The sequence below is a fragment of the Galeopterus variegatus genome, unplaced genomic scaffold (assembly GCF_000696425.1).
Source record: "Galeopterus variegatus unplaced genomic scaffold, G_variegatus-3.0.2 Scaffold4579, whole genome shotgun sequence".
Taxonomy (NCBI): Eukaryota; Metazoa; Chordata; class Mammalia; order Dermoptera; family Cynocephalidae; genus Galeopterus; species Galeopterus variegatus.
Genome location: NW_007730690.1, coordinates 77,632 through 93,305, shown reverse-complemented (window position 1 = coordinate 93,305; position 15,674 = coordinate 77,632). Strand labels below are relative to the sequence as shown.

At 35.9% G+C, this 15,674-nt stretch overlaps 1 protein-coding gene across 1 annotated transcript in view; it reads left to right on the top strand.

Annotated features, from left to right (window-relative positions):
* The window catches only part of LOC103603385 (centrosomal protein of 128 kDa-like), a gene marked incomplete at its 5' end in the record, with an annotated part of 78,187 nt that overhangs the window by 50,182 nt on the left and 12,331 nt on the right, over window positions 1-15,674 (top strand). Inside the window, 2 exons of the mRNA XM_008587890.1 lie at window positions 3,200-3,277; window positions 7,132-7,245. Of these exons, the coding sequence (XP_008586112.1) occupies window positions 3,200-3,277; window positions 7,132-7,245 (192 nt within the window). The remainder of the gene's footprint in view (window positions 1-3,199; window positions 3,278-7,131; window positions 7,246-15,674) is intronic.

The window sequence follows — 15,674 nt, the reverse complement described above, 5'->3', positions numbered from 1 at the left end:
TGAAAAGACTCTAATCATAGAACCCCAGCCAATCTCACCTTTTAAAAAACAAAAAAACAAAGTTGCAAACTTACACATATTCTTAAGTCCATATGCCAAAGTGGTGGTTTTAAGCACATTTACAAGCATACAGAGAGAGAGAAAGAGAGAGAGAGGGAAGAGCCAGAAAATAAATGTAATCCCCAAAATATCACTTACTCATGAAATCATACTATGAGACCTGAGATGCCTATAGGCCTAGACTCATTGTCTTCATTAAGTCATATCTTACTGTTATAGATGCCTTAGAAATCTCAGCATTTCTATGTGCAATTTCCATATAATAGCTGCAATTAATTTTCTTTGTATAATTGTTACATCTTTTGCATATACATATTTTTCTTTCCAGTAGATTAAATGCTCTTAAAGAACAGGAAGTATGCTATCTATGTCTTGTAGCTCTATTTCTATGATATCTAAGATATGCTTTTGTTATTAATCGATTGACTAGAATATAAAGATGAAGAGAAAGACATCTGTACCAGAAAGTATTTCTGATATCGAGGAAGATATTCAGAAGCAATACAAATGGAATATAAAATAAGCCACAACTGAAATAAATAATGAGGAAGCATAAATAGTAGTTAATAATGACATGGGGTGGGGGAGGTGGAGGAGAGGAGCATAAAAATAACTGCATTTAAGAAAAAAGGAGCCAAGGAGTTTTTCAGGTTCACTCACAAAAATGTACCATTTGAATACACATTCCAATAACAAAATAGTCGAAATAAACTTGTATGTGAGCACATGCAAGAAAAAAATGGTCTATACAGACCTGGCTGATTGAAAATTTTAAGTGAAAATATTTGCATGACGTGCTGGATTTTACTGTAGGGAGAGATCATTTGCTTATTTTGAGAACAAAATGAGTTTGACATACTGAACCCAGGTTTTGAGGATGACTTTTGAATGAGAAAAATTATGAGATGATATTACAAGTATTACTAGAGTCTATGTTTATGAAGAGGATTTTATTCAATGCATCCAATTTTGCTTTAAAATCATCAGGGCATTGCTTTGTATTTTATTGTTCAAGGGCCAATATAATTCTTGGGAAAATCTGTAATTTTATTATTTAAATGAACATAGCCTGTATGGCTGCTAAAACTACCTGCTCTCCTACACGCTGTGGCCTATATTATGAAACATGTCATTTTGATGAATCATTCCTACACATGAAAAAATTAAATGAAGTCATTTAAAATGCATGACAATTTGAGTATATGCAGCAGAAAGACTAACAATAATATAAATGTTAAGCAGGAGGAACAAAATACTAAATCTTTTAAATGGACCTTGAAAAAGAAGACTTTATAAACTTATAGAAATAGCACATATGACTTCTTATTTCAAAATGGCAAAGTAAGTGTGTTTCTGCCCTTTTCTCAAAACTCACATTATAAAATAAGGATATGAGGAAATAGAAGACCTGATTTACGTGTAACAAAACAAGAAGATGTGTATAACTCCAAGACACAGAACGTTGAAAAGTGGTAAGAGGACTTGCCGTAGAAAAGGTGAAACCCCAGTGTCTGTCAAGGGGATGGCAGTGGGAATAATGGAAAGCAAATGTCATTCACCCTGAAGAATTCTGGAAAGGCAAATTGGAGTGATCGGTACAATTACTGCAGAATGAAGGGGTGGAGATGGGTACATTGAAAGTGTCTGTAAAGAAGAGTTAGACACTCAACCTTCTACCTCCATCGCTGCCCCTACCCAAACTCTGCGGGAGCCATGAAGTATATGCTCTGGAGAAATTGCATCAGTGAGGCTCTGGCTTAGACATGCCAGGCAGGGAGCAGCATCTCTTGGTGGGGACATAGGGGATTTCAAATGGGAAGGTTAAGAAAAAAAAAAAAAAAAAAAAAACAGAATTCCTCCTGAGAAGGAATCCTTACAAACTTGTAATTTAGACTGCCTGCCCTCAAAAAAATGTCAGTTGACCACCTGATTAGCCTACAATTTAATTACTTAACTCAATGTAGGAGTTATTTGTGATAATTAATGCTGTGCTGTGCATTGGTAACTAACAAACCCTGAATCTAATGGCTAAACACAATAGAGGTTGGCATCTCACTCACATGAAGTCTGCTATAATAGGTGTCTTCTGTCTTGTAGCTATGCCATTGGGAGCATGTGGCCTCCAAGGTCCCCATGGGGAGGGGGCTGGGATGGAGGAGGGAGTACACGGACTCATCTGTCTCAGTCCAGAAGCAACACACTCAGAGTTCATTATTCAGAACCATTCGCGTGAGAGAGGTACAGGAGCATGTGGAATATTGGGTGGCTACTAACTTTGCTGCAGCTCTGTGCAAATTTATCTCCAGCTTCCTGCAGAACACTTCACTTTTTTCCAGTACTCCAGCTATGGGGTTGTTTATTTTATTGAACACTTCATTTTCAATTTAAAAGCTAACATCTATTGCCTGCCTAATATGTTCTGCACTGTGACAAGACTAAGAATACAGAGATGAATATTATACTGTCTCTGGTCTCAAGGTTATTCTACCATTTAACCTCTTATTTCATATTGGCTTTCAAATAAATTTCAGATCATTCCCTACTAATGTTTGTATTTGGGGGGGTGTAACAGTGACCAGATAATCATAGACTGTATAATAAGTTATTGATTTATAATCAACAGGATCCTGTGTCCCTGTTGCAAATGTTTAATTTCTTGAGAACTGCTCCTTATTTCCTTTTTAACTAAAATAATTACTGAGAACTCTTTTCTTTTTTACATTTGAGGATCTCTAATAAGCTCCATAGATAAGTAACTGCAAGTTAATCTTTTTCTCAGTATTACCTTGTGGTTTATTTCTGATGTTCACTGAAGCAGATTTGTAAATTAATATTAATACGAAATGCTCTATAGAAAGTTTCATAGCATTATCAGTTGAAAGCAATTATCCAGAAAGAGTTTTTGTATCTGAGTCAGTCTTGCAAATACATCTCATATACTTTTTGAAAGGAAATAATTCTTCTGATTTAAAAAGATATATTTATCTTGGAAATACTATTATATCTGTTCTCATTTGACTCTCTCAATATACAGCTTGGACTGCTTATACCACTGATACATCTGATTTTCAGTATTTGGATTCTGACAGTATTAATCAATTATTTATAATGTTTGGTTGCCTTATGTTTTCTTTTTCAGAGTACCCGAGTGGCCTTGGACCATCTGGAGTCTGTGCCTGAAAAACTGAGCCTACTAGAGGATTTCAAAGACTTCAGAGTGAGAAAGAGTTGGCTTGTCTTTTTTCAGTATTTTTATCTGAGTGAGAACACTTGACATCTTCCTGATGTGCAGGAAAAAAAAAAAAAAAAATCGTAGGGAGAGAAGAAGGACCAAAAACACTGGGGACTTTTAACACTCCATCTTATCAGAGTTTACTGACATTTGTGAAGTCAGAATTGAAAATAATGAAACTTAAGTATTACACAGTATAGGAAAATAGAGACTTCTACGCTATTACTGGAAGCTCATTTGGCCTCCTAAAGCTTTAACAATAATTTAGAAAAACCTAAGAACTAAAGGGAATTACACTAAAATTGACAGCAGACATTTTTTGTGATTAGCAATTTGAGTTTATGAATATCTTCTTTTTTACAAATTGCTAGGATACTGTTTGTTTTAGTTATGATTGTTCACATTTCCCTGTACTATGACATATGAATTCAAGTTCACATGAAGTTTTAGATTTCATATTCATGCCGTTTATTGATAGAGCTGTAACCATAAAACATTTCATTATTGAACTGATTAATTACATGTGTAGATTTACCTACTGTAATTTTTGAAGTTCCTCATAAAGGAGAGATGCAAAGCAAATAACCCTGCTGCCCAGTCCTGCCATACAAGGTCTGGTCCAGAGAACATCTTCACATATCCCCTTAGGGGTGCATATGTAATGTGTAATTTTAGCAATTTATAATTTATTGAACTTGTATCGCTGGAGCTAACAACGGTGAGAGTTTCCCTTTGGAAACTGTGTATCCTCTTATTTCGCATTGGCCCTAAAATATAACTTATATTTAGGTTCTGTTTAAATCTAATGTATTATTTGAGGATACAGTGGTTAGGAAATATAGCCAGATTATGCCATATTCATTTACTGGAAACACTGATATGATGTGGCTCTCTAAGTCTTCACTATCTTAAAATTACCTTGCATTAAGCATCTTTTGGTAGTTCAGTAACTAAACATTTTTGAGTGAAATCCAGAATTGTGCTGACATATCCAGAAATCTAGACTATCACAAATATGACAAAACTGAGTTTTTGTGATATATTTTAATACAGTTTTGATTCTTTCTCATGATTTAATAATATATTTGCAGTTTAAATCCCTATCAAAGAATTATGAAGTCAGTGTCCAAGACAATGTAATTTCTGCTCATCTTTATACAATTCGATATGGATAGCAGGCAATATAGTATACCCATATCCTTTCTACGTTTTTCTCTGTAGCTAAGAGAAGTCAAGTAAATGAATGAAGCAGGCAAGAGAAGGTATTGGAAACAGGCAGCACTTGTCACTGAGAAACAGATGCCTGTTTTATATCATCATAAAAATATGAAGTGTAACCTCCAGTGACAGCCCACTTTTTCCTCAGTGGTCTACATTGAACAGAATGTTCATAAGAACAACTTAAAAGTTGTGTTTCTACTACAGAATTACCAAAAAGTTTATTATTATTAGTTTTCATCCTATGGGCTAGTGATTATCTACAAGTCTATCTTATATACATACAAGCTCACATATGCAGATGCCTATATAGTGAAATTTTTAGCGAAAATTCTTTTCAAAGTTTAGAATTATATTTTTCAGTGCATTCAAATTGAAACCTTTAGCTTGAGAAGGGAAAGGAATTAATTAGCAAGGATTATGCTCACACTATGTGGCAAGCAATACCTAAGTAGTTTACATTTTTCCTAATCTTCACAGTCACCCTGTAGATGGCATTACTTTACCCCATTTTTGCAGATGAGGAAATTGAAGCTTAGAGTATATAAATTAGGGCCGAGCCCGTGGTGCACTCGGGAGAGTGCGGCGCTGGGAGCGCAGCAGCGCTCCCGCCGTGGGTTCGGATCCTATGTGGGGATGGCCGGTCACCGCTCACTGGCTGAGCGCGGTGCGGCCGGTCTCAAAAAAAAAAAAACAGTATATAAATTAGTTGGAACTGGGATCTAATTTTATGTATAAGTGCAGAGCCTATCTGCTTTGCCCTGCTGCCTCTAGCTTGAAACCCAATCTGTAGGTACTCTAAAGCCATCTGTTATTATAAAAAGCTCATTCACATCAATTTAATGAAAACAGCTAGACATAGCCTTAAATGAAAATACATAAAGCCTTTAGATTATGTGTAGATTATGTTTTTCAAACTCCTAAAACTTTCTAAAAATCAGCATGCTGTGAACATGCTTTGTAAAAGCATGCCTTGTAAAAGACCCAAGCTCATGCGCAGACAAAATCAAATAATGTCTCAAGATATTTCCTCATTCGTAAAATGGGAGGCTTGAACAATATTATTTGAATGGTCCTACTCACACTGGCATTACTAGCATATATGAAAAAATATATTTCACATATTTCTTGATAGCACTATAGCCTATGACTCTAAGTGTGAGTATAAACCTCATCCTACCTATTTCAGGTAGGCTTGACTTTATTCTTGTTTAAAAGTGGTCATATTCTCTCTCTCTCTCTCTCTCCCTCTCTCTCTCCCTACCCCCCTTCCTTTCTCTACCCCTCTCCATTCCCTTCCCCCTCTTTCCCTTTCTCTGTTTTTCCCTCTTTCCCTCTCCTGCCCTTTTTAACCTCATTTTCAAAGAAGTGGTTTAGCTCTACAATCCCATGTTCAAACATTACGTACTTGACCATGTGGAAAGGGAACAGCATTGGGTTCCAGATCCAGTCTGCCACAAATTGCCTAGCCCTGGGCAAACCATTCTTAACTTCCCTGGGCTTTAGTTTTTAGGGGATTTTTATGTTTTGCTTTTTAAATAAAAATGAGAACTTTGGAATTCTAATACCCCTTCCAGTTTGAACATTCAATAGGTTTCCAGTTCCTTGAGACTGTACAGAGCACTAAATCCCATAGGTGATTTTTCTTACGTACCAAAATCAGTTGTCCTCATTTTCTTCTAGTTTTTCCCTAAGTCATAATAGCAATGTCTAAATAATTGGTTATAGTAACTAGCTGTTTGCTGGGTTCCTTCCTCCCTTAAGAAATGAAGGGGGAAAAAAAGAAAGGCTCTTAAAATGTTTGCTTTCTTAATTTCTTTATTATCTGAATATTTTTATGCTTATAAGGGCAGATGAGATATCCTTAAGTTTAAAAATCTCTGTGATATAATAGTTAAAAGGTAGAATGTTGTTTAAGGATAAGTGAAGTAAAGGGCTCTAGTTTTAAAGGTAGCATTTTTTTTTTTTTTTCAACAAGGAGAATATTTTTTTTTTCCTTTTTGTCTTTTTTCGTGACCGGCAACGGATCACAACCCTCAGCGTCGTGCCTGTACTGGACCGGGACCGGCAACGGGATCGCAGCCCTCGGTGTTGCGCCCGCACCTCGCTCAGCCAGTGAGCGGGAACCGGTCTGTATGTGGGATCCGAACCCTCGGCGGGAGCGCCACCGCGCTCCCAAGCGGCGCACTGTAGCAGTGCACCACTGGGCCGGCCCCAACAAGGAGAATATTTTGATGCCAAGTGCTACTCGCAGGGAAAGTACACAGCATCCAAAGTGGCACCATGTCATTAATGCCCATCTTTAGACAACTCATTCTTACTTGAACCTTTTCCTAAAGTGTGCCAGTCATCTCAGATTGCCATGGGGACTAGTTGTGAAAATAATAAGCACTAGTTGTGTTTATTCTTTTATTTTCACAAACTTATATGTGGGATCCATATTATTTTTATGATAGCATCTACAGTGACCATTTTCTTTTTCTGGTGGCCTATAATTCCCCTATATATCTTTCTGAATGCCTATAGTTATTTATTACCTACATATCAGCATTCTTTTATTCTAATTTCAAGCACTGATCTGTTTTTCATCCACCAGTTCAGACCCTTTGTTGCTTTTCCAGGATTCCCGCAGTTTATCCGACAGAATTGATGAGAGATATTCTAAATATAGAGTTCACGGAGATTCTCTTCAGCAGCGCCGAGTTGACACCAAGTACAGAATCAAAAGCTTCAAAGTAATTTTCTTTATACATTTTTTTTAAAAATCTTTAAGCATTATCCACGCTTAAGGCTGCAACCTCTTCAGCAGCCATTTTTGCATAAGGGCACTTGTGTGGTGGTTGTGTAAGGGCACTTGTGAAAGGAAAGATTATCCTTGATATATGAAATAGATCTTCAATTCCATGGGAGTAGACAATAAAAATCCAAAGACTGTGCTTATAACTTTCTGCCTGGGAACTAAGCCTTAGGTCTGCACCACTGTTGCTCAGTATGTTGTTTGTCTATGGAAATTGACACTGCTTAAGAAAACCTGAGCCAGGAAACCCCTGGTCCGTGGGTTGGTCAAAGTCTTAGTGTGGATGGTTGCCCTACTCTATGTGTAAGTTCAGCTCCTCTCAGCACTGACATCTCCTGTCGGTCAAGTAAAGTGTAGTACTTTGTAAACTAGGCTTTGCATTTCTGGTCATTCTTTTCCTGAGGATGTGAACTCCATATGAAAACTTCAGCTTATTCTTCATTAACATGGAACCAACACAGGTTACTGGGAAGATCTGACTATATTGACAGAAAGCATATCATTCCCTAGAACCTATGCAATGTCCATCTGGGGTGTGGGTGATTTTAAACCCATTTGGTCCTGAACAGCTTTTAGGGTAGAGCAGGGTTTCTCAATCTCAACATTACTGACATTTGGGGCCAGATAATTCTCTGTTGCAGAGGCTGTCTTATGCATTGTAGGATGTCTAGCCACATTCCTAGAGTCTACTCACTAGATGCCAGTAGCATGCCCCATCCTGAGTTGTGACATCCGAAAATATCTTCAGACATTGCCAAATAACCTCTGGAGGCAAAATTGCCCCTCATTGGGAACGATGACCTAGAGAGAATCCATCTACATTTTAATGTGCACTCCAAGTCAATTAAAAAAAAAGAAGCTAATGGCTATCTGGATTTTTTATATTCTTACAAACTTTAATATGTGTGAATTATTCATTAGACTGTATGTACTCACTTATTACAGCCAAATATAATTATTCTGAGAAGCTTTTTTCCTACTCTGGATGTACTTGAATAGAACACTCAGTGGATGTAAGGGCAGTGCTCACATCCATAAGTCCTCCCTAGCATGCTTAAAATGAGCATTACACTTTCTCCATCCCAAACAAAAATTAACACAGTTATGCCATTAGTGGTACTCTTACTGTGAAGAAGACATCCTGTGGCTTTGTTCCTTTTTACCTTTGTTGTTTATAGGTTGGTACTATTGACTATAATAGTGACCTTATCTAGTATGGCAATTTTCAAGTTCCCTAAATGATCTTCTAACATTCCCATCAGGTGAAATATACTCAAGCATTTCTCCACCGTTTAGTGGAATGCCACTAACCTTAAACAGAAACACAAGGTTTAAGAAACAAGAGCTAATAATAATTAGTAATTATTGAGCATATATTAGAATAAACCACATGAAATTGCTCTTTTCTTTTTGTGTTGCACGCCTTATGCACATTATTATATTTAATCTTCGCAGCAACCCTGTCAGGTTGGCACCATTATTTTTCCTCTTTTACCACTGAAGAAAGCAAGATTGTAGAGTAACTAAATGGTTGAATCAGGATTAAAACCTAGATCTTCCTGTCTTCAGTATCTATGTCCTTGACCACTAGGTTATTACATTATAAATATAGACCTGATATGGCTTAATTTTTGTAGAAGTCACCAAATGTAGGACTATATTTTTAATATGTAAATGTCGGTTTTCTCCAAAAATATATAAATGCATGCCTCTTAGTTCAACAGAGGTCTAGATGCAAATGAATCATTTAAAACATTATTTCCCAATACAGTTATATTTGGTATCGGGTGAATCAGTGCTATCTAGTAGTACCCAAATTGCAATAAATCAGTGCAATTTCCATAACAGCATTTGGCAAAGCTATGAATGTTTAACATGTTCAGCAAATAATCTCATTGGTGTTCTGCTTAAAATTACATTTGCAGTTGAAGAAGAAATTAAGTCTGGTTTGTAAGAGAGGTCAATACTTGGCAAAATGGGAAATAAGTTTGAAAATTTTGCAAGTAGGTAGTACAAGTATAGGGTAGGACCACAGAGCACATTTATGATGGTATAACCCCACATTAATACTACTTAGACATTTGAAAACTTTGATTCATTTCGTTGATGAATATATTGACTAATGCCTGGCCTGAAGTAATGTACTAATTTAACACAGAACTCATGGAAATACCACATTTTTCGTAGTCATTGGAGAGGAAAATGTGGGAACACATTTTTGCCAGTTTTAGATAGCAATGGTCATTTTTTCATATGCTTTTTATGAAAATAAGTTATTTATAAAAACTGAGGGGGAGGCAGCTTCAAAAGAAGCGTGAGCTTAGATGGGTTCTGAAAAAGTTATGTTCATTATTTCTTGGCTTTGTGGATAATCAGAAGAGCTACCTCTGGTTAATCATTGACATCCTGAAGAAAATGCTTCAAATAAGAGCAATAGGAACTTTTTATATCAAGAGAGAAGATACCCCATCTGCTACATCAGTTTTGGAAGACATATTATTTGAGCAGCTATTAATTTCCCCCACATTTTGCTAAGACAGAGTTCAAAGAAAAGGCACATTACAGGGGCTTGAGTTCACTGGTTCTACTGAAAACTGTGGTTCCAGGGAATCAGTTTGTGTAGGATTCAGTTTGATTCAGCACACATATACTGTACAGCTACCATATTGCAAAACAGTGTACTACTGGTGGGGGTAGAGGTGGGGGACAGACATATAAAAAGTAGAAAGAAGTTCTTCAAGGAGAGAATAGCTACCTAGTCATTTTAATTCTAACATAATTCTTACACCATTGTTCTAGAACAGAGGTGGGCAAACTGCCCATGGGCCAAATCTTGCCCACCAACTCTTTTTGCAAATAAATTTTTATTGGAATACAGCCACACTCATATATTTGCATGTTGTCTATGGCTACTTTTGCACTTAACAGTAGAATTGAGTAGTTACAACAGAAACCGTATGGCCCACAAGGCCTAAAATATTTACTATCTGGCCCTCTATAGAAAAAATTTGCCAGCCTCTGGTCTAGATAAAGGAGAAGTGAACAATCTACTATTTTTTCCTTTACATGTTATATGAAATATTTTCTTTTCTTTATTTACCAATCAAATACTGTTCAACCTCTTTGGAAAATCGTAAAACTTATCCATCATTCAACAAATATTTATTGAGTGCCAAGAATTTTCTAGGTGCACAGGACCAACATCAGTGAACAAAACAAAACAAAGATCCCTGCCTTTTTGGAGCTTCTATTTATATTGGAGGATATTCATATTTGTCGTTTTTCTAAACACAGTGTTCAACAAACATTTATTGTGTTTCTGCCATACTACAAGGCACTGTGCTAGGGGCTGAAGAAAATGGCATAAGAAAAATCATTACCAACATTTAGGAATTTTAAAGTCTTCATACAAACAGCTGTACTGCAAAAGTGAAAGGGATAAATGCTGTAAAGGCGGCCCCAATAAACCCCCTCGGGAGTTCAGAGGAAAGGAAGATGCTCAAGAGTCTTTTGAAAAAAGGTTTGTGCTGAAAAGGTACAGGGAAGTGTTTTATCCACATCTCAGGTTGGAAAAGGATATCTATTGGCAATTCAGTTGTAGAGCTCTAACTGTATTACTGTTGATAGACAACTGTTGGAAAAGCAGAACCACGTTGGCAACTGACTTCTCTTGTGTTGTTGCTTCTGTAAGAAAGCAAAGAAACATCCAGCATGGCCACACTGCTGGTGGAGGGAAGGGTTAGCAGGAAGTAGGCAAGTCAAATTCTCTTTCAAATCCAGGGATAGAGCTGATCTCCTACTGTTTATTCCTTTGGCAATCACCAGCACCAAAATGATCAGATTTCTAGAAACCTGTTGAGATTTTGAGCAGGATCAGTGTTCACAATTGTGAAAGCATAATGTAATATTGTACTAAGCTGACCAAGCTAACTGGACAAAGCCTCATCTAAAAGTTTATACTTAGAATTGAATTCAAAGCTGAATTTAACACAACATTTTCTCTGTCCTTCTGTAGACAGTAGAAGCATTTCATGACCTCTCTCTCATCAGGACTATCTGGGTTTCTGTAGGAAATACAGTCTCTCTTGCTGTCATCTAAAAGTTTATACTTAGAATTGAATTCAAAGCTGAATTTAACACAACATTTTCTCTGTCTTTCTGTAGACAGTAGAAGCATTTCATGACCTCTCTCTCATCAGGACTATCTGGGTTTCTGTAGGACATACAGTCTCTCTTGCTGTGTCAGCTGTTTCAAATAGAACAGAATGTTCAAAAGTCAGCCAGTAACACAGCATTGCTAATCTGAATTCACAGAGGAGCATGGTTTTGTCCAAGAAATTCCCATTTGTTACCTTTACCCATACTAAATATATGGTTTTAATTAACATTGGAATTTTTTTAGTAAAGTCATAGAAGGCATATTTTTTCCCCATCCTTCTATCCCCTGAAAGGAAAATCATGATTTTTAACTTCTAGTTGAAGAGTTAATATGCACTTTATTTTTGAAGAAGCAGATGTTTTACAGGGTAAGATGAGGTAAGTGAGGAAGTGTTGATAATGGCTTTCAGCGGCACTTATAAGGGCAGATTCTGCCAAAGCCCTTTGTCATATTTGTTCATAGTAAGCATGTGTGTGATATAAGTATGTGTTTTGCTCCTGGAAGTCATTTCTTCCTCATTTAATCTCTCTCTGATTTGTTTATACCTCGCTCACAGCAATTAATGGCTGTTAGCACTTTCTAAAGTCAGTTATTTCTGTACATATCTTAAATCTTCGTTAACAGTAGCTTCTAAAACATGCTATGCATAACTCCTGGTGTAATGCAAGATTTTAGGTGATGCATAAACATCTATATTTTAATGACTATGAAAATATATCGCTAGCGTATTGTTCATGTGATTTTTACAAATTTACTTGGGAAATGCAGTGGCAACTAAGCAGGAATTTGAGGGAGCTTTAACCCTACAATACTCCAGTTATCTCATTGCTGAACATCCTTCTCCATGCTTGGATAAGAAATCATTTGCAATAGGCTGTGCAAATATAGCTTTGTGCTTCCATAAATCCCAACCAATTTCCCATCCTTTAAGCCTCTCCTATATGGAGATTTAGGGTACAAGATTAATTTTTAAGTAGACATCAAAGAAATTAGTAGTATAACTATAGATGAATACTGAAGTTTGGAAAATCCTGTTGTACTAGATTGTGAGCCCTTTGAGGATGGATGCTGTCTGCCTCAACTTTGACTCCAAAGTACTCACACTCAGGGAGTGTACAACACGTGTTAAATTGATGATTAAAAGCTTTTAAAAAATATATATTTTTCTAGCTTTAGCCTTTCTGGAATTCTAACAGAAATTCAATTGCTAATCCAGCTGTTTCTGTATCCCACTTCTGTTTTCTATACATCTCTTCCCATTTTCTTTTGATAAAATCTTAACTGACTACATGTAGTGGTGGCAGAGTCCCTCTGAATCTGTTCTGATTCTATGGGCTGTACGATTCACGAATTGTTTTTGGTTTCTTTTCTTTGCTCAATTAAACGCTGTTAAATTTTAAAAAATTAATTGCTGTTTTTCTAGTAATGCCTAAGTGACAGGTTCAAAACCTTGTAGACAATCAAATCATGCTGAAATCTGAAGAGATTTTTACTCTTTTGAAGTGATCAAGACTAACCTGCTAGCCATAATATTTAACTGGTCGATTTCATCTTGCTCTTTAAAAGTTAAATGAGAGGCTGCCAATTGATTTGGGATTTTTTTTGTTGTTATAAAATCTAAAAATAGTAATGGATCAGAAGTGCTTATTCAGGAATCAAAATAAGTACTCATATGAGAATATTGATATCTTAACCGCTAGAGAGCCCCATTCTACCAAACCCAGTTCCCTTAACAAGCCACATGCTTTCACACTTACTCAATAAGAACATTACTAAAAGGAAAGATTGTGAAGAAATTCAGCTATAGAGGCCACTGCTTTTTTTTTTTTTTTTTTGATGTTCATATCAGGATAATCAGTATATTCAACATTACACAGTGCAATCGATTTTTGTGGCCCTCTACCAATTCCTCTCTTACTTCCCCCCTTTCCCACCTCTGGTAACCTCAGTTCTGTTCTCTCCTTTTGAAAGTTCAGTGTATTGTTGTGATTGCTGTATCTTTCTTTCTTTGTTTATTTTTTAGCTCTTTCTTATGAGTGAAGACATGCAGTATTTCTCTTCCTGTGCCTTATTTCATTTAACATGATTTTCCCTACGTTCATCCATTTTACTGTGAATGGCAGTATTTCATTCTTTTTTATGGCTGAGTAGTATTCCATTGTGTAGATATACGACATTTTCCTTATCCAGTCATGCAAGGATGGACATTCAGGTTGTTTCCAACTCTTGGCTATTGTAAATAGAGCTGTGATAAACATGGGGGTGTAGCTATCCCTTCGAAATGATGATTTCCATTCCTTTGCATATATACCCAGCAGTGACCATTTTTAACAATTTCACATTCAAAATTCTAGGTACTAAAAACATAAGTGATACCAATTAAATTTGCTCTTAGTTTTTAATAAACATGTCATAATATATTCATCCAAACAATCATTGTTACCTTTAAAATAGTCACTTTGACAGAATAAGCACTGATTCCAGTGAGGCCACCATCATTAAAACATCTTTTTACTTCTGCCTTTGGCACATTCTTTTTGAGTATTCTTGTTTATGACAAATTTTTATCCACAGTGAGTTTATTTGGTCATGTAGAGCAAGACTGAAGTAGGTTATAAAATTTTATACAAGAAACTATCAGTTAGATAATGATAAATTTATTAGTACTATTACAAAAACTACTCACAGAGCTTCAAATGGCCTGATCTAGCACAGTATTTTCATGAGTCTGTTCATCTGGTAGGTGAGTGTTGCTTTGGGTTTATATTATTGTATCAATTTAGATTTTCTATGGTAAAGATGGTTTGCATAGTTAGAAGAACTGGTTGCTCAGTGATTCTGTCCAGATAGATTAGAACCATAAAATGTTAATGCTGAGAGGACTTAGAGAGATCTGGTCCAGCCCCCTAATTTTTTTACATGAAAAAAGTGAGAATGTGAGAGTAGCAGTCTATTTCCCAATTTCCACCATATTAAACTTTAGTTGCTGCATTTTGGTCAAGAAATGATTATATGAGGGGGTCTTCAAAAAGTTTGTGAAAAGATTTGTATTATCTTTTAATTCCATTTTTCCATGAACTTTTTGTAGTACCCATGAGTATGATCATTATTGAGTTCCTTAGTGCAGGTGGCATTGTGCTAAATGGGGGAATATTTGGATTGGTAGATGGAAAGATAGAAGGAAGCAATCAAATCCTCACGTTGTGGAGATTAAAATCTAAAATAGCAGCCATGCAGATTGAGATATGGAAAGCAGACTTTAAGTAAACTACCTGTCCAGATTGTACAATCGAATAGGAATAAAATGTAGTGAGGAAGAGGTTAAGCTTTCTTCAGCACTGATGGAGAATTGGGGCAGAAATGGAAGGACTGTGCATTATTAGGCTAGGACAAGTTCAGATAAACATTTCTGCCACAGATTCAGAAATATGTACATCTTTTATCCTTCTCTCCAGGGGAAGGGTTGAATAAATTAAAATTTAAGAAATTAAATGTATCATTTGTCTTATAAACTTGTAATATTCCTGTGAGAAAAATACTTGGTGAGCATCATTAAATATTAATCATTAGAGATCAGTTTAGCAAAGAAATTTAGTTAGGTTGGAACAGCTTTTAAGAAACCAATTACAATGTGGGTTATGAAAAAGAAGTGGAAGAAGCCCAGGGAAAATATTAGAAAATGCAAGTCCCTTCACCCAATGGGATTTTTGCAGAGAATTCTGGCTAACTAGCTTGCTGAGACTTAAGACAACAATAAAAATAGTTCCCTTGTGCTGAAGAGATAAGAATTGGTAAAAAGCAAAAGCTGGGATTACTAAAATTGCAAAGCATCTTCCTTTTTAATAAATACTTCCTTTTTAATACTAAGTATTTGATTCAAATGTAGGGAGGAATGAGGAAGAAACATTCATTTTATGGTTACCTTGTAAAATTTACTTATATAGAAATTCCACAGATTAAATATCAATATCAAATTGGAGGAGAGAAAAGTTTTTTTTTTTTTCATATTCTGGTATGTTGATTGTTCAAAGGAAATATGAATATTTTTCTTTTAAGATTTTAAAATGTTAGAACTTAAAGATATATAAAAATTAAACCTCCTCATTTACTATATATGAAAAAAAAAGAAATGTGTGGTTGAATGGTGGATAAATCAACAACTATGAAGGGAAGGGATAATTGTCCTAAATGTGTATTAACTTATTAGC